The sequence below is a fragment of the Lagopus muta genome, chromosome 7 (genome assembly GCF_023343835.1).
Source record: "Lagopus muta isolate bLagMut1 chromosome 7, bLagMut1 primary, whole genome shotgun sequence".
NCBI classification, from domain to species: Eukaryota; Metazoa; Chordata; class Aves; order Galliformes; family Phasianidae; genus Lagopus; species Lagopus muta.
In genome coordinates, this window is record NC_064439.1 from 40326579 (window position 1) to 40344876 (window position 18298).

An 18298-nucleotide genomic window follows, 5' to 3' on the forward strand; every position below is an offset into this window, starting at 1 on the left:
AATGGCTATAACTGATCAATCCTTGTGCTTTGCCCAGCCTTCAATTAGTGGAAAACAAGCTGCATTTTTTCCTCATGCGAAGCCTTTCCTAGGGATGGCTGTTTGGCGGATGGTGCGTTTACCTCATTACAGGTATCTTCAATGCAAAAATGAATTCTGCCAGCTGTGCTGTCTGTTCTGACACTACCAGCAAAGGAACCTTTGTTACGTTTTAAAATCGGTAGAAGTGATTTCAGAATAATAATAAATCTGTTGTAACTAGCACTGGTTACCAGGTCTGTTGTTTTTAGTAGACTGTAAATGGATGAAAAGCAAGAATATAAGGAATATGAAATGTGAAATGAAGAGGGAAAGCTTACTTTGAGGAAAAATAGTATGGTACTGGGAGTGGTGTCAGCAGGGCAGGAGAGCCTCTGCAGGAGAGAAAAACAACTGATGTGAGCTGGCAGGGACTTTCTCCTTCTGATCTTGGTTTCTTAGCCCACTAAACTCTTAAGTAGAACTGAAAGCAGTCTTTCACCAAATAACTTAAATATTGAGTAGTTTCTCCTTCTGTAGTGCAGTGAAATATTTTGTAAATATTGTGATAACAATTACTTCACAATTAAACTCATTTTTTCATGCTGATGTGGCAGATGTGGCTGGGCAGCCTGATCTGGTGGTTGGTGACCCTGCACGTGGCAGGGGGATTGAAAGTAGATGATCATTGTGGTCCTTCTCAACCCAGGCCATTCTATGATATGATATTCTGTGATACGAACTGGGAGGTGAGTTCTTTCTTTAAAAAGAACACCTTAAAAAAAAAAAGCACTTGCTTTTGCTACATATCTGCCCAGCACTTAGTGTGAAAATTGTTTCTAACCACATGGTTTATGCTTTAGGAGTATTTTAATATTTTCTATTTATACTGCTGAGTTGTTTATTTCTTTGTTATCATCTGACATGGGTCTTGGTTGAAGTTTGCTGCCTCCTGCAAGGCAGATGGGAGCTCTGTATTTCTGGCATTGTACTTCTGGCATTTTGTATTCAGTTGCACAGTACAGCACAGCCATGTGCCCTCCATCTTATCTGCTTTTTATTCATGGCATCTGTAGGAATTTCCCAAAGAAGTGCCTGAAGTTGGATTGGGGTCCAACTAGATTACCTAATTAGTCCTCTGTGTAGAGGATTAACCTTTGCTGCTGTTGTTACTCTTTTTTGGACACTGTTAGGACTCAGCACTGCTACAGGCACGTACAGATTTGGAAATAAACTTGGGCCAAGTCATCCTTGGGACAAACGGTGCTCAGGATAGGACAGGCATGCTGTGTAAGCTGCTGCTGGGGAGGGCACCAGGCACTGGGGCCTGGCTTGCGTGGCTGGGCTTTGTGTGCCCAATTGAAGTGCCAGATGTTATGTCAGAAAGCTGTGGTGTTACCAAGTGCTTTTTGTTTTTTTTCCTTAGTGAGGGGCATAACACAGTTAGAAAGAACTTTGAGGGTTTTCATGCAGCCTGTTTCCTGCTGGAACACGGATTGCAAGCCGTGTTGGTGTTTTCTGTACTCTTTTTGCAATGTTACATAGTTTAACTTTGTATCTCACTTCTGGTACAACAGAATTTGTTACAGGCCGATGGAAAAACTTGTGTGGGTTTTGGTGTGCGTAGCACTGGGATAGATACTCTATGTGGGGTTCTCTCGGTCAAACCCTCTGTGAGTCAGGAGCAGCCTGTGCCTGCAGCCCAGGTTCCTCCAGGCTTTGTGTCCAGAGGCCTGCTCACACAATCGTAGAATGGCTTGGGTTGGAAGAGACCTCAAGGGTCATCAGGTTTCAAACTCCTGCTATAGGCAGGGTTGACAATCAGTATATCAGGTACCCCATCAGGTTGCCCAGGGCCCCATCCAACCTGGCCTTAAACACCTCCAGGGATGGGGCACTCAAAACTTCTTCTCCTGTATCAGAACCCCACCATTCCCTCTGATCATCTTCTTGGCCCTCTTTTGGCCCTCTCCATAAGCTTGAGATCTTTCTGTGCTGGGGGCCCTGGACCTGGTTGCAGTACTCCTGCTGGGGCCTCACAAGGGCAAAGTAGAGAGGGACAATTTCCTTCCTCACGCTGCTGGCTGCCTCCCTTCTGATGCAGCCCAGGATACTGTTGGTCTTATGGGCTGCAAGCATACGCTGCTGACCCACATTAAGTTTTTTATCTACCAGGACCCCTAAGTCCTTCTCAGTAGAGCTGCTGAAGTAGTTCTTCTCCCAGTCTGTATACAAATCTGGCATTACCCTGACCCAAGTGCAAAACTTTATGTTTTGCCTTGTTGAGCCTCAGTAGGGCTTGCTATTCAAGTTTATCAAGGTCCCTGTGGATGATATCCCTTCCTTCTCCTGCATCAACTGCCCCACTCAGCTTGATGTTATCAGCAAATTTGCTGAGGCTGCACTTGATCCCATCATCTGTGCCCCTGATAAAGATGTTGAAGAGTACTGGTCCCAAGACAGACCCCTGGGAGACTCCAGTAATCACCAGCCTCCACCCAGATGTAGGACTATTGATGACAACTCTCTGGCTGTGGCCTTCCAACCAATTCCTTATCCACCTTTCAAATCCATATCTCTCCAATTTAGAAATAAGGAGATGGTGTGGGGGGCCATGTCAAAGAAGTCCAGGTAGATGACATCTATTGCCTTGCCTTTGTCTGCTGATGCCGTCACACCATCAAGAAAGCCACAAGATTAGTCAGGTGACCTTCCCTTGGTAAAGCCATGCTGGCTGTCTCAGATCACCCAGTCATCCCTCATGTGCCTTAACATCTCTTCTAGGAGGATTTGCTCCATGATCTTCCAGGCACAGAGGTGAGGCTCACCAGCCTTTGCTTCCTTGGGTCCTCCTTCCTCCCTTTCTTATAAAGGGGAGTGATGTTTTCCTTTTTTCAGTCACTGGGAACTGACAGCCATAACTTTTGAGATATGATGGAGAGTGGCTTGGCAACCCCATCAGCCAGCTCCCTTAGCACCTGGGCTGCATGTCATCTGGTCCTATAGACTTGTACACATTCAGTCTTAAATGAGGCTGTCTCAGATTTGTCTGCCCTTACAGTGTGGAGGAATTTGCTTCCTCAGTTCCCACCTGGAGGTTCAGGAATGTGAGAAATACAGACACTGCTCTCCAGTCTCCGCAGTCTGTCCTTCTGAACTGAGACATGGTTGAGGCTGTGTCACTTTGGATGCTTCTGCGTAATTGCTTTCTGAGCTGGTCAAACACATCTGACTCCAAAATCTGTTGACTGGCTGCTTATTGGATGAGGGGGAATTGCACAACCTGAAGAGAAGAGCTCTTCCTCTGGTGTTCTGTCACACTGTGAAAAGATTCAGAGCACACGTTCTCCTTAGGCACTTAGATATCTCATTTAGCATTGTATATTTATCTCTCATTTTGCAATCATAGATTCAGAAACAGTGAAATAAATTATTTTTAAAATGTATAAACTAATATAATTTAAAATGTGCTGAGGGTCAGAAGAATAAATAAGCCATACTTTTGAAGCTGTATTAGATAGTGTTGTAGTAGTATTTTCTTCTATTAGTACCTCCACATTTTTGCACTACTGAATTAAAATAAGATTCAGCAAAGGGTGACTAATACAGTGAGAATACTATAATGAGTATTAATTAATGCTCTGCAATTTAAATTGAAGACAGTATGAAGTAGATCAGGAAAAAAGTCTTGAAAATATCTACAAATGGCATTGCTTTGTCTGCTATGTCTTATAGCACTATTAATCACACACAGTACTCCAAGGCATGTATTATGTGATTCTCCAAGTTTTCCCTGACTCTGCACTTACTAATTTTGCAAACTTCTTGTTTCATTAATGCTAGCTTTTTGTACTGAGTATTCTGTCATGAATTAGGCATGTGTAAAAGGGAAGAGAACTATGTTTTGCACTTCTCTACTGCTGTTTGTTGTAGATACCTACTCAAGGTTTCTAGGGTGCACACATACTCCTGTGTCACCAGTGCTGCAGGAATAAGTATAAAAACTTTTCAGCCTGGAAGGATCTTCAGGAATTCTACAAGCAGGGTCAGTACTGAGTTTAGACCATGGTATTTCATTTTAGAAAAGAAAAGAATAAACCTTGTATGGGTCAGTAACCTTTCAGTCCTCAGAGAGGTGAGTTGTTCTCATTGCTTTCAGTGTCCTTCTCATGAGAGCTGTGCAGCTCAGCACTTTTTTCTTTGTCTGTTATCTTCTATTTAAAATTCTTCCACTTCCTTATCGAAAATCTGCACTAAAAAGTGTTTATTGCTACTGTAAACAAGCCTCAGTTATCGTCTCCTCTTGTGGTGGTTTTATCTTAGGTCACTGGAAAAATGGGTCCATTCCCTGCAGTCAAATGCTGCTTGCCACAACCCAGAGGGAAGATTGGTGCCTCTAGGCAAACAGTGCAACCTTCTGCCATAATGCTCAGCAGGAACAAATTTCCATTGAATACATTCTCACTCTTCTGCACAAAGTAAAATACTAGTTGTGGAAGAGTCTGACTGAGTTTTGAAGTAGGTGTTAATTTCCCTTGTCTGTAGTTGGCTGGTACTTACTCATGTTGGTAACGTTTTTACAGTTGTCATAAACAGCTTGAGGCCTAAGAAACTGTCTTTGAAAACTGCACACCACTAGGAAAGAGTAATTATAATATGTGTTCATTCTGCTCTCTTGTAATTGCTTGGAGAAAATGAGGAAGATGGCACGTAGCACTGCACTTTCTTTAAGCAGTGAGTTAGGGGTGAGCCATTCAGCATGGCCAGTACAGGAAAACCAGAAGTTAAAGCTGCTGATTAGAAACAGCTGCCTTTGTCTTCTTACATTTAGCTGTATGCCTGTTTGTGTCTGCTCATATATACAAACATGTATGTTGAGTGCACATTTGGAAAAGCACCAAGCTGCTGAGTCATTAAATTCTGCTTTCATTTATTTTAATTTGTAAATTAAAAAAAAATATATAGCTTTCCTCAGGCTGTGGTTAAATTGTGTTTGTGTTACCACACACAGCAGTAAAAGGAGCAGTTAGGGGGTGGCTCACCAGCACCAAGCACAACTCCAGCGTGAGGTGGGGAGCAGTGCATTGCCTGCAGGCTGTGTTCACGGTGCTCACAATGAGGGGATTCTCACTGCCATGCAGGAGCAGGCCTGATGTCCAGTGAGGCTGGAACCGAGCACCAGCCCTGCAGCTGGGCTGATTTTGCTTCAGTAGAAATCTATGGTGTCAGTGTGTGCTTCTGTTAGCTTGTGTTGGCAGCTCTATCTTTAACTTGTGTGCAGCAGTGGTGTTCACAGCTCTGACCTTAAGGTGATCAGAGGGCTGGAGCACCTCTCCTATGAGGAAAGGTTGAGGGAACTGGGCTTGTTCAGCTTGGAGAAGAGAGGGCTCCAGGGAGACCTCATTGTGGCCTTCCAGTACTTGAAGGGAGTGTATAAACAGGAGGGGAAACGGCTGTTTATGAGGGTGGATAGTGATAGCACAGGGGAGAATGGTTTTAAACTGAGGCAAGGGTGATTTAGGTTAAATATTAGGAGGAAGTTTTTCACGCAGAGGTGGTGATGCACTGGAACAGGTTGCCCAAGGAGGCTGTGGATGCCCCATCCCTGGAGGCATTCAAGGCCAGGCTGGATGTGGCTCTGGGCAGCCTGGTCTGTGGTTGGCGACCTGCACATGGCAGGGGGTTGAAAGTAGGTGATCACTGTGGTCCTTTTCAACCCAGGCCGTTGTGGGATTCTGTGATTCTCTGACCTGCACAACTGGACCACCACAGACCTTCTAGTTGCAGAGGGATCTGTCACTGATCAACAACAATCTGTACTCAGTGTATTAAAATTTATTTGGTGTTTCTGGTTATAAACACACAAGGATAGTAGCCTGCTTTCCAGGTTTGGTACACAACTGTTTTGGTGGTGAGAAGGTATCTGTGATGCTTTATTGAAGTATTTTCAGGAAATGTAGTGTTGAAAAGTAGTGAAGCCCAAGTAAATGGTGAAGCCTGTTTGTGAAGCTGCATTGAGAAGTCTTGGTATTTCTACTAAAAGTACTGCTTAATTATATTATGCATGCTTTCAAACGTGAAATTAAAATAGAAGTAGCAAAATACTGCATTACAGCAGAGAAGTTTCTAGAGCAATTCCCACCAGTAGAAATCTAGATTAAGCTAGGCTCTGGAATCTACAACAAATTGATATTGGTTGTAGACCCTCTGTGACAAACTCAATGACTATAGATGTTGGTGCACAGAGTGCTGCTGAAGGCTGAACATGAGCCTATGGGGCCAGGGGTCCCATAGCTGTTGTGGGGGATCCTCAGCTGGTGGTAAACCAAGAGCTGTTTGCAGGGCCGGCTCTGCTGAGCGGCACAGCTCCAGGCAGCACTTCTGGGCTTCTACCACTGCCTACCCAGCACTCGATTGCCTTTGCTGTGATGTACCAAGCAGGTTTAAAAAGCAGGCGTTAGGAGTTCTTAACTCCTCTTGTCGTAGGTGTTTAAATGTCTTTTTGATGGAAGATTCATAAAAAATCCTGTTGGGACCATCGGGGGGGAAAGGTGACCTTGCCAATTAAAATATGCTCCCTTTCCTGGATGGGGTCCTAGAAAAATATTTTCCCAGTTAAAAAAAAAAAAAAAAAAAAAAAAAAAAAAAGTTTCCTCTTGGAGTAAAAGAAGAGAAAATTCAAAAATTGTTCATCCCTAACTTGGCAAGGAGTTGTGGTGCTGAGCCGTGCCACCCCGCATTGCTCACCAAGGCCTCTCTGAGGGGAGCCCGCTGCTGCCAGGGATTGCAAAAGAGGTTTTGGTGCCATGGGAATGATTAAAGTCAAAATGAAATATTCAGCTTTTGGGGTTCTCACTTTGCTCTGATTCATTTCCTGAAATATGGGAGTGATTGCATTTGGACTGTTTGTGTCCGGGCTGCGTGTGGCGCGGCAGTAAGCAGAGCTATTTTCAGTTTGTCTTCTCACTGAACAATCTGAGAAATGTTTGTTCCTTACACAGCTTTAAAATACACCAGCAGAGGGTTCCTGGCTGAGCATTCTAGCTGCAAGCTGGGAGGGCCTTCAGAAGTCAGTGGCAATCATTGCACTTCTGACTATTTTTGGCCAGATTTGTTATCTAGTCCTCAGTAATAGCTGTATGCTTGGTTGTTGCTCTTCCCCAGACTGTGTTGAGCAATGGAGAAATCAGGGAGGAGAAGCATCCTTGCCCTATTCCACATGCTGCATGTCATAGAATGGTTGGGGTTGGAAGGGATCCTTTAGGATCGGTCCCTCATTTAATTCCAACAATGCTCAGCATTTGAGAAAATGTTTCTAAAATTGGTGAATTGGGTTTGAATTTGATAGGTCATTAATTGAGTTAGGTTATGTTCTGTGTCTCCCTCATGTCTTTACATTAGGGATTGAAGTCACTTTAATTAAGATGCTGTAGTTTTACACAGACATTTATTCAAATCAAAGGATGCAGAAGAGGAATCTCTCTTCCTGCATTCCACTCCATTTTGCTTTCTCTATGCTGTTGCCATGGAGAAGCATATAAATATTTGTATCGCAGATTAATATACTTCTTTCATAGGTGGCTTGGAAATGCAGATTAAAAATGGCAACAAAAGTAACTGTAGGTGGGTTTTACTGTGAGGAGTCATCTTTTGGAATGTTTTTGATACAATTAGGGTTGACTCTATTTACCGGGCCGAGTCTCTGAAATCAAATACAGGAATAAGAGGAGGAACTCGATCTAACAGTGAACTAACACCTTTATCTCTCCAAAGAATGTATTTTAGAACTATGCACAGCACGTGAGCAGCAGACATGTTCTTGTGCTGGTAAAGGAATTGCATTCATGTCTTCACAACAAATATTTGCTATATTAATGAATAATTAACATATTTTAAGTTCCTTTTGTGTTTGAGATTATCCCATGCAATGAGCATGTTTCTGACACGAAGTTTGGTTTAATTCATCACACTACCACTGAGTTTATGTGCTTTTTTTCTCTTCTCCCACAGCAAATGAAACTCGCTGCTGAATCACTGAAGGAGTAAGCATGAAGGAACAAAGATGACTACAGCAGTCACACATGGACGTGGGCACTCCTTGAGCCTTTCTTTATGATGCTGCGGAGCTGAGTGCACACCATGCTATTCTGTGTGTCTGCACATGGCACCTGCTTCTATGATACCTGGTAAATACTCACTACTTGAGGCAGTGAAAAAGAGATCATTTCTCCTACTCCTTTTTTTTTTCCCCCCTACATACACCAGTTTGTGGAGCTGACACTACACAAAGCAGTCCAGCCTGCACAAGGTCTGGTTGAAGGCTTCCAGACCCACCGCACTTCAACTGATGGAAAACAGAACTTGGGATAAGCATCCCCAAGACACCCGGAGACTTCAGCTGTAACCTTGTAAAAGAAAACAGAAAGAAAAAGGTGGAGCAGCACTTCATTCAGTGCGCTGCCTCTGAGCCTATGGCCTGCTTTGTCCCTTTATGATGATAGTTAACTAGTCCTCTCTTTTATTCAACCACTGCTGATTAGCTGCTTTTTGCACATAGCAAATTAATTTACATTATGTAATGAAATATGATTGTTCCTGACATAACCTGAGAAATATTTAAACATAAATATAAGGTGTGCATTACACGTTCCTCTGTGCTGGTTACCCAAATAAGTGTGAGTTAAAGTCTTCCCCAAAGTTGGGTAAAAGCATTGAGTAGGAAACAGTACTGAGCAGTAACTTATGAAGATTAAGCAGCAGATATTTATGTATTTTTTTTGTTTATATTTGCTTGTGGCATCACTTCCTTGGGCCTTAAACCACAGCATTGTAAACATGATACACCAGTGCCCAGATGCCCAGTGAACACTTCATCCCCCCCCCCCCCCCCTGCATTTCACAAAAGAGTCATTTTCATAAGGTTTAATTGCTTTCTGGCAGTTACAGGACCAAAATCCCCCCTAACCATGGGTAATCTACATTCTCCAGCTGTGACCTGAATTTGCAGTAGGTGTATCTTACCTATACATGACACTCCTGGAGCTGTGTGTAGAAAAGCTACCATTGCAGATTTCAGTGTTTTTCTCCTGCTGCCTGGTCAGCATGGTTAGTGAGGAACCTGGGGGATGGTTCCTCTTGAGATGTAAGAGCTGCTAGGACTGGAGCCTGTTGTCTTCTGCTTGGTATTGCTTTCAGAGCATGAAGTGGGCAGGTTTGTGATGGCAGCTGCATGGGTTGTCTTTGAAAATGCCTCAGGATTGGTTGGAAAAGGGAATCAGGTTGCATCTCAGCTGTAGTCAAATGAAAGAAATAAGTAATGGCTTACCTAAAGCTGACTTTGTACTTGTCTTCACAGTTATTGCATTCTTACAGTTTTCTGCAGCCTAATAGGAAAATACATAGTAAGGTTTGGGTACCTGGTGATGTGAGCAACCTCGGCAGCCATCCTTGCCTTGAGCAAATCCATTCACTTCTGCTCAGTATTGTTATGTAGGACTGGGGGTAATAATGTTCCTTGGGTGGCCTACAGCCAGGTGGTGTGGAGGCACTACAACCTCCATAGCGTGTGAGCGAAGAGTATGGCAGTCATTTACACAAATGTAGAGAGTAGTTTGCCCTGGAGAACTCACTGTGCAGCAGCTGTGAGGCTAAAATCATGATAGAGCATTTCTGGTCCATGGAGAACTATTACCTGGATGGTGCTGTGTTGTATTTTGTCACTGAACTGCTCCTGAAACATGAGAAAGAATAAATAAGGTATTTACTGGTGACTGCCTTTTGCAGGCTGTGTAACATGTGTCTGTTCCCAGTCTGAGGAGCTGCGTGCCCAAGGCCTGTGGGAGTGGAAGCACTCATGTCTCAATCTGAATGGAGAAATCAAGGATGGGTTTGGTTTGGAGGAGAATCCTGGTTGGGGTGAAGAACACATGGGAGTGAATAGCCTGGTCCTATCTAGAGAGCTTGAATTTTATATTGCTGCTTAGCAGCAGCAGCGCAAAAAGCTGTTTTTACAGAGAAGTGCAATACAAATTAATGGTGATGGAAAAAATTCTCTCCTCAGGTATGGTTTCAGTTGCAGGTCACAGCATGTGGCCCAGGCAGGCTGCTGACTCAGGACCTCTCACTGGCATTGCTGGCCTGCAGCCCCTCCTGCAAACGTAAGGACAGTAGAAGAGGAAAAGTTCCTATTTCAGCAGGCAAGCAATTCTGGGTGGTTTAACGTACTCTGATCTGGGGATACCAGGTCTTACCTCGCACTGAGGAGTTAAAACATCAGTGCATTACTTCCCTGTTCAAGTAAGTGAAGCCAGCAGGCACCCTTCCTTCTACTCCCTGAGCCCTCTTTCCTTGGAGTGGCTTTCCCCTTTTTTGTCCAGGAGGTGGAAACTGCAGAGCCTGGTGACTCACTGTCAGCCTTGGAGACTGATGGCCTCCTACCTTACAGAGAATGGGTCTCTGCACCCTGTGGCTTGATTTAAAATGTGGTGAGGATGGCATCTGTCATTGCAGATGTGATGCAGGTGATCCCTGGCTCAGTGTAAGAGAGCTCATCAGCCCTTTGGGCTTGCAGGCCTGCAGCTGAGCTGCACTCCTCCCAGGCCTCAGGCACTGAGGGAGCTGAGTGTATGTGGCAGCTGGTGCCTATGGAGAAAAACAGCTCTGTCCCTCCTTACCTCCTCCAGTCCAGTATTTCTCAAGAGAGAGTAGGAGCAGGAAGATGTTACACAAGAGAAATCAGCTGCTGGGGAGACCTGACATGGCATGTCGAAGAGACAAGTGAAGCCCTTAAAGAAGCCCCAAGTATTTTTTCACAGGACAATTCTACTGCCTGGGAAAGTCAATGGATTTTTTTTTTTTTCCCCTTCTGGTATAGCAGAATTCAATCAGTCACTATTTCAGTGTTCTCAACTCTTAGAAACTGGTATCTTTTGCAGTACCATGCAAATAGGCCAAGGTAAGTTAACCTTTAACAACTGCAGTTTCAGCCTCAAAAGCATAGTCCCAGCCTGTGCATCAGAGCAAGGCAGACTCAAGCAGCCACAAAAACATTGCTCCTAAGGAAGGTGTCCTGGCCTTCCCTCACAACAACGTTCTTCCATGACTTTGATGAGTAACTTGGCTTTAGCCCAACCAGACAAACAAATGAGTCATGCTCAAGCTGGCCCAAGTATGGTTATGTTAAGATGTTACTACTCAAACACCTTGTACCGCAAGCAATAATCTAGCATCAGTGACAGACAGCTCTGCTCTGATTTACTCGTATCAACTGTACCATTGGAAAGGTTGTCATGGTGCCTCAGCTGTCTTCTGTCATTTTTCAGTCACCTGAGGACATTCCAGTCTGCCAGCCAAGTTTGGTATAACTGGCTGGCACATTCCTTTATTTGCTCTTGATGAAAGATGTCTGCAAATACAAGTTAATAAGTCACGATTGTTTGCCTTCTCTTAAAAACAGGAGGGGAGAGAGAGATGGGTTGCATTTTCCTCTGCTGCTACTTCCACATTTTGCATTGACCAGACTTCAGATGTTCCCCAGCAGTGGTCACAGCCACCAAAGCCTATGGGTACATCCTCACACAGATTGCTCATTATAAAGCAGTGGTACACTAATTGCATACAATTATGTAGCTTGCTTTAAAAGTAATGCCTCCTATTTATTTCCATGGAAACTACAGCAGATACAAAGAGCACAATGATGGAATTTGATAGAGCACATTCTCAGCCACAACTTTTTTAAAGGCACCAGTGATGAACATAACTTTTCGAGCAGATAGTACAGGGCCTGTTGAATGCCATCCATCCCTAATAATGTGGTATGGTCACACAGCATTGAGCATCTCTGGTTATGATTTTGTTACATCACAGTTAACTCACCAAGCCCTCACTTACCCTGACCTGGAAATCAGTATGTGGGGATTCTTCCAGCTGAGCACAGAGGGTTCTGGAGCCCTGGCAGCACCAGTCATCCTGCCATACTGTTAGAGATGGAGCCTGGCACGCTGGGGTGCCCAGCCTCTCTCTCCTCTCACGGGGTATTGCTTACACAGTTCTTTCCTGAGTCACCAGAGAGGAATCTGTTAGTGGTTACATGCACAGACAGATACAGACAGCAATCAGGCACTTGCAGGCAAAACTGGCAGAGCAGTTTGGAAGCACAAGCCAGCTGCGCTGCTTAGTGGCTCAGCTACTCCTCCCCTCAACCTGAAATGCTTTTCACAGTACCTTGGAAACAAAGCAAAAGAAGTGTTGATCGACTCCCTACGTGCTAAGGCACAGTGGCTTTTAAGTGATGACACTGACAGCCTGTGCCTGTATTTCAGCTCAGGCATTGCAGTTCTGTACTGACATTCTTCATTTCAGACCGAGTGTTCAAGAGCAGATGTTTAGCAGCACGTGGCAGCCCAAACACTGCAACATGGGACTCCGTTGTATGCAGTACACTGAAGGAGTTGCAGTAAATAAGCAGCATTAGCTCCTGGCTGCCCGCTACCTGTGACTGCCTACATTCAGACAGTGCTGCACCTTACGGTGTGGTTTTGTCTCTTCCATGGATGGTGGGGGAAAACAACAGCTTTGTCTTGAGCTTACCTCCTTTCTCTGCACAAAACCAGCAAGCCCTGATACTCACTTTTTGGTTCTTTTTCACTCTCACTGTTCTGTATTGCAGAGAAGAACAGTTCTGGGTTAAGGCTGGATTAAAGGCACGTACAATGCCCTGCTGAAACTTCTGCTCACATACTTTTTTACGAGCAGATCAGTTAACAGGCTGCCTACAGACATGGCAAACTGATACGCAATCAATCATTTTACCTAACAAGACAAACCTGAGACAAGTGAAGCACCTTATTTCTAACAGCTCCCAGCAAGGTGGACACAACGTCACTCCCAACTGTCATGGATGTGTGCGTGGCTAAGGCTGGTCTCTGATGAACACACAACAAATATTTTATCTGAGACTTTGAAACCCTCTGTGTTCTGTACTGCACAGCTTCCAGATGCAGAGAGAAGAGCACCAGCCAGCTGCCCTACGTTGGCCAAGAAAGTGAGTAGGACAGGATCATCACAGATGGTCTCTAGGTGCTGTAAAGATCACCAAACTCTCAACTCCTTAGATCGTGTTGAAGTTCTGCCGAGGAAACAAACAGCTATCTTCCCCTTTGGCATCTGCTCAAGTAGCTCTCTGCTTAATTATGACGCTCTATAAGCCCAAGTAAGCAATTTAGAACTGCAAGAGAGGAGAAGTGGGTTAACAAAAAACCCTGCAAATAAACGTACAGCCACGCACAAAGGTGTGTGCCAGCTTCCCTTCCTGCTATCTTCTGCTTTTGTATATTACTACATGAGACCCTGGGGGGGTGATGCTGAAGTGACTGTCCAGTGTCTGCTGCCAGAATTCATTCCCAGCACACATTGCTCTGAAAGTCAAGCCTGCAGTGCAGGGAGATCAGCAGGGTGTGCGCTGCCCTTACACACTGAGCACTGGGAGTAACAAACTGCACTGACATGCACAGCATAGGTTATGCATCAGTCAAGATAGTACTTTTATTAACTGGATTTTCCATGTCTGTCACACATCATGAAGTTTTATACAATGAAAAAGCCAAACACTGCTGGAAGCAATAAAATCAGCTGCTATTTCTGTACCCTCTTAACACACGCTCACACACACACACACGCAAATTCTTTCTTGGTGAGAAATTTTTATATTTGTTTGTTAATTCTGCTTATTTATACTGCTACTTTTAAAATCCTGTGTCAAGATTGTCACATCTTAAATACAGATGAAGTTGCTAGAGGTACATTATTTTATATATAATATATACACACATACAGAAAAATACAAGACTAATTGTTTTTGCACAATATTTAATTTATACACTACTGTAACTATATGCAACTTTCAAAGACACGTTAAGGGGTACAAGGAACTGTTTACTCGCTCTAAGTAATAGTTTGGTCCAATAGTATCTTAATGTAGTGGTTCTTCTCGCCCTTCCTTCTACGTGACGACATAATACAACGTACACCACATGCACAGTCATTCACCTATCAACAGATGGATAAGGGACGCCACTCAGACTAACAGCTGTACGCCCAGAGGTCAACCAACCACACACAACTAGTAAGGCTATAATACAACTATGCAGCATAAATGATCAACACTGCTGTTCTAAAGTGAGCACCATATATACATTTGTATATAAAAACATGGGAAACAAAATACACCTGGGGTTAGTTAAAAGGTGCCATTCCAAGGCTGTACATAATATCAGGAAAGAGTATTTACAATGCTTGGAAAAAAGCTGCAACAAATAAGTTTATTGCCAATGCCCTTTATAAACTTTTCCTCCTACTTCGATGTTACGCTCACTGTCCGTGAACCACACATCTTATTTCTGGCCCTTTAGAAGATCCCTGCTCAAAAAACGTCAGCAAATATGTTCTATGGCTTCACCCACACATCTCTTCTTGCAGTTTTTCATTTATAAATACCACACTGACTAAACTGCAACTCTCCTAAAACTTACTTAAAAGTAAAATGCTCGTCATCACATCCTTGTTTAGGAAGCAGAATGTGAAATCCCTGGCGGGAAACCCCGCGCAATTCAGGTTCTCTTAGTAAAGTCTTTTACTAATGAGAAGAGCTGTCATCAACTGTAGAAATTACAACCAAGTGTAACGCAGTTCTTTGGTGCTCTACTCACTCTACAGCAGACATGAAATACATTGTATTGGCCATTCTGCAACGTGACAAGATGCTCAACAGTGTAAACTCCTCTCAGACATCCAACGTCTGGCCAGGGCGCTGCTACATAACACCACCGGTTTGATTAGCATTGCTCAGAAGACCCAGTGCACAGCATGAAAAAATAAAACATTCTCGCCCTTCCCCAAACCAGGAATCCGCAATATATTTTTATCTAGATAATAAAATTCCACAAGTAAATTCCCCTTCTCTTGTCAAATGCACCCACTGGTACACAAATACTCTGAAACAAGACCTCGCCGTGGCTATGAGAAACCCAACAGAAAGGCAAATAGTTGTAAAATAAATACTTTCCTATGTGCTATTTTCACCAATATTGACAAGAAGCATGTAACTGAGGGAAAATAAGGGGCGTGCGTATGGGCAAACAGCAGTACTTTAAGTTGTACAAGAGCCTGATTTGATAATGAGAAAAACAGTGACAGGAACTACGTCAGCTTGAATCCAATTAAAGGTTTTCCATCCCTTATTGCCTTTTGAAATCTCCAGGAGGCTGGGAGAGAACAGGGAGGAAGGCTCACAAGGTAAAAACCTAAAATATTAAGTGTCATGATATACTAATAATGAAAGTAATTCATACAAATAGTTTATTTTCAGTTAGCACGTAAAACCTCAGAAGTAGGCTTAATAATTTACCTCTGTTATATTAAAAAAGATTGTCTGCTTGTAATATTAACATATTTCTATGGGAAAAAAGCTGCCTTACAAATCTACTTGCTTCTTTAAAACAAAACAAAAAACCCAACCCAACCCAACAATGCAACGCAACTGCCTCTAGCAAAACGAGATCTTTTCGCTCTGATTTTTGAGCCACAACTTTATCCACTTCATAACTTAAGACAAATAGGTATGGGTTTAAACTCATATTTCAAGATCGCTAATTTTCAGTGCATCTTTGCTTTGTACAAGCCTTGGAACATCTGAAAGCTCCCTGAAGAGTTTTCAGCATCAAAACATTATTGCTTTGGTTCTGTTTCAGACACATAGAAGTATGCCACATATCACAGATTTTAGATATCACAGAAGGTCAGAACAAGAATTAACATTTCACAAGTGAACAAAAGCTCCTCTCTCTCTAGTTTAAGTGCAGAACGTGAAACTTCTAAGTGCTCCATTTACATTAGGATCCAGATAGTCATTTTAATTTAATCCAGATCTTCCATAGTAAAATTATAAATGTAAAAACTACACAACAAAATATTCTGTTTCGTCGAAAAAAAATATAATGGCTAGCAGCATGCAAAGACCATGCATTGTCATATCATCAAGCAAACACAAAATTAAAACGTAATAAATAACTGCTCAAAGCCCACTTAAAAATCTTAAGACAACAAAAGGGGTTCAGTGACAAGGCGTTCACAGCTCTGAACAGGAAGAAAGATGCGGTCAAATAGATCAAGCTATTAAAGTCAGGCTGCTGTCAAATGACATGACAACAACTGGTCTGACTGGAGGTACACAGCAGGCCCTCCTTTGGGTTCCGCTGAATATTCACAGATATCGTCTTTTCACAGAGAGGTAGTTGTAGCACGTTATTTTTCAAGTTCCTGTTCTTTAGCCGTTCCAATTCATTTGCCGTGTCTGATATCTGGTCAGAAAAGAACTTCAGGCTGCCCAACGAAGAAGCCTGGTTGGCACTTCCACTGGAACTTATACACATTTTCCACGATGATTTCTCCTGTACTTTTACACTAGAGAATGTCAGATTGTTTTGAGGATCAATAATGTATTTAGTGCTGCCGTGAATCTGTGAGCCCAGGCAAAGGCTCATTAACTTCAGGCTTTCGACCAGTTCCCCTGCACTTCTAGATGATAACTGCATTGAGTTTCCAGATCCGGCGCATCGACGAGTGGAGCCTGAAGTGTTGTTGGTGCTGCCGCTGGAGTTGCTGGAGGGACTTCCCCCGCCTTTGCTGTCACCACCTGGGCTCGTTTTGTCCACTCCTCCATTCGCGTTACTTGGTTTGCTTTGTCCACCACCGTCTCCTTGGCTGCCAGGCGGCCCCTCGCTGCTATCCCGCCTGTGCCACGAGTAAGTAAACCCACTATCCTTATCGAGGCGCCTCCTGCTTTCCGAGTCATCGTCACTTGTTTCTGAGCTACTGCAACTAGAGCCACGGCCCTGGCTTTTCCTCCTGTGGTAGCGCTTGTGCACCGTGCTAGGCGAAGCGATGTTCATTTTTAACCTGCTGAGCTTTGGGGGTAAGTTCTCGTCCATGTCAAACTCATCATCCGACTCTCCTTCCTCAAAGATCTGATTGAGGACTGGGGCGCTCTTTCGTGAAGTCAGTCGGTTTGTAACCGAAGGCTTACGGCGCAGAACAACTTGAGTAGAAAGAGAAATAGGCTTCTTGTCCTCTTCATCCTCCTCTTCATCTTCTTCTACTCTGAACAAGCACTTCCGGCCGCTCGTAGTGGGTTTTAAGCTCACTGATGGAACTACCGAGAGTGCCGGCCCTGCTAACTCAGGCATCTCTTCTTTCTTTGCTGACTCACCAGCAGCCTTGCTTCTGTGTCCATTGAGAACGTTTTCTGCCGTGCGAGCTGGAGACTGAGGAACAGTTGCATGGGAGAGAGGAGAAGCTGTAAGGTCATCCTCCAGATCCTGGGGTACATCGATTTTTGTTGGCCATGATTGCCTACAGAAGTACAAAAGGTAAAAGTCACATCATGGTGATCATCTCAAAACACACAAGCAAGTTTGAGACCTATACAAGAGGAGCTTAAGAACTGCCACAAAGATTGCCTGAGTTGTGTATTTGTAAAGGGCAGTGCTGAGTAACTGAGAAAAAACATTCTCAAGATGTGCATTCCTTTGGAAATGCTGTTACCTGAAAGGAATGTCATATTTACAAAAGCATCGTTTAGAAATGTTTTCTGTCAAAAGGAATCTTAAAAAAATTCACTACTCAGAAAATGAGGTAAGCAATACAAAGCTTTAAATAACTGCCTTTCCAATAATCTGAAGGAGGCATAGAAACACCAGTGCCACGGAGGAGGGACGCAAGAAGGTTCAGGTACAAGATGAGTAAAAGTGGTTTAGAATATTCTGCTTTTGTTACTTTTTTCCCCAGTGCTCTTACTACAAAAATCAGGTTAAAATCAACACAAATGAGGCTGAAAAGCAAAGTCAGAAGGAACATTCTCCTATTTAACTAAGTTTCATTCAGACTAAGCTCTGTTCCACAATAATCACCTTTAATTTCAAACATATGCATCAAGGTCACACACATTTATTTGACCTTACCTCAGCAACAGGAATACTGCAGTTCCATAAATTCAGAATTCAGATTGCTTAATAAACTAGCATAATCAAAGTTCAAACTGTATGAGTGTCTCAAAACGAACTGAAGTGACAGTTGAGAGTAAATCAGGTTTACCATCAGCAGCTGGTGACTTAACGGTTTATATTTTACTTTACATTTGGGAGATGTAATTTTCCCATCACATACATAATAAATTCAGAACAAAGACTGACAGTCCTTCCTCTCTACCTGTATTTTGAAGACTGAT

At 43.3% G+C, this 18298-nt stretch overlaps 2 protein-coding genes across 5 annotated transcripts in view; one reads left to right on the forward strand and one right to left on the reverse strand.

Moving 5' to 3' along the window:
• The window catches only part of ANO10 (anoctamin 10), a 126555-nt gene extending 117649 nt beyond the window's left edge, over positions 1–8906 (forward strand). For all 4 annotated transcript variants that reach the window (XM_048951882.1, XM_048951881.1, XM_048951880.1 and 1 more), the window contains exon 13: positions 8029–8906. In XM_048951882.1, the coding sequence (XP_048807839.1) occupies positions 8029–8064 (36 nt within the window). In that variant the 3' untranslated portion in view covers positions 8065–8906. The remainder of the gene's footprint in view (positions 1–8028) is intronic.
• Positions 8907–13533: 4627 nt separating this feature from the next.
• Positions 13534–18298, reverse strand: part of SNRK (SNF related kinase) — a 38411-nt gene continuing 33646 nt past the window's right edge. The window contains exon 7 of the mRNA XM_048951879.1: positions 13534–17424. Within this exon, the coding sequence (XP_048807836.1) occupies positions 16206–17424 (1219 nt within the window). The 3' untranslated portion in view covers positions 13534–16205. The remainder of the gene's footprint in view (positions 17425–18298) is intronic.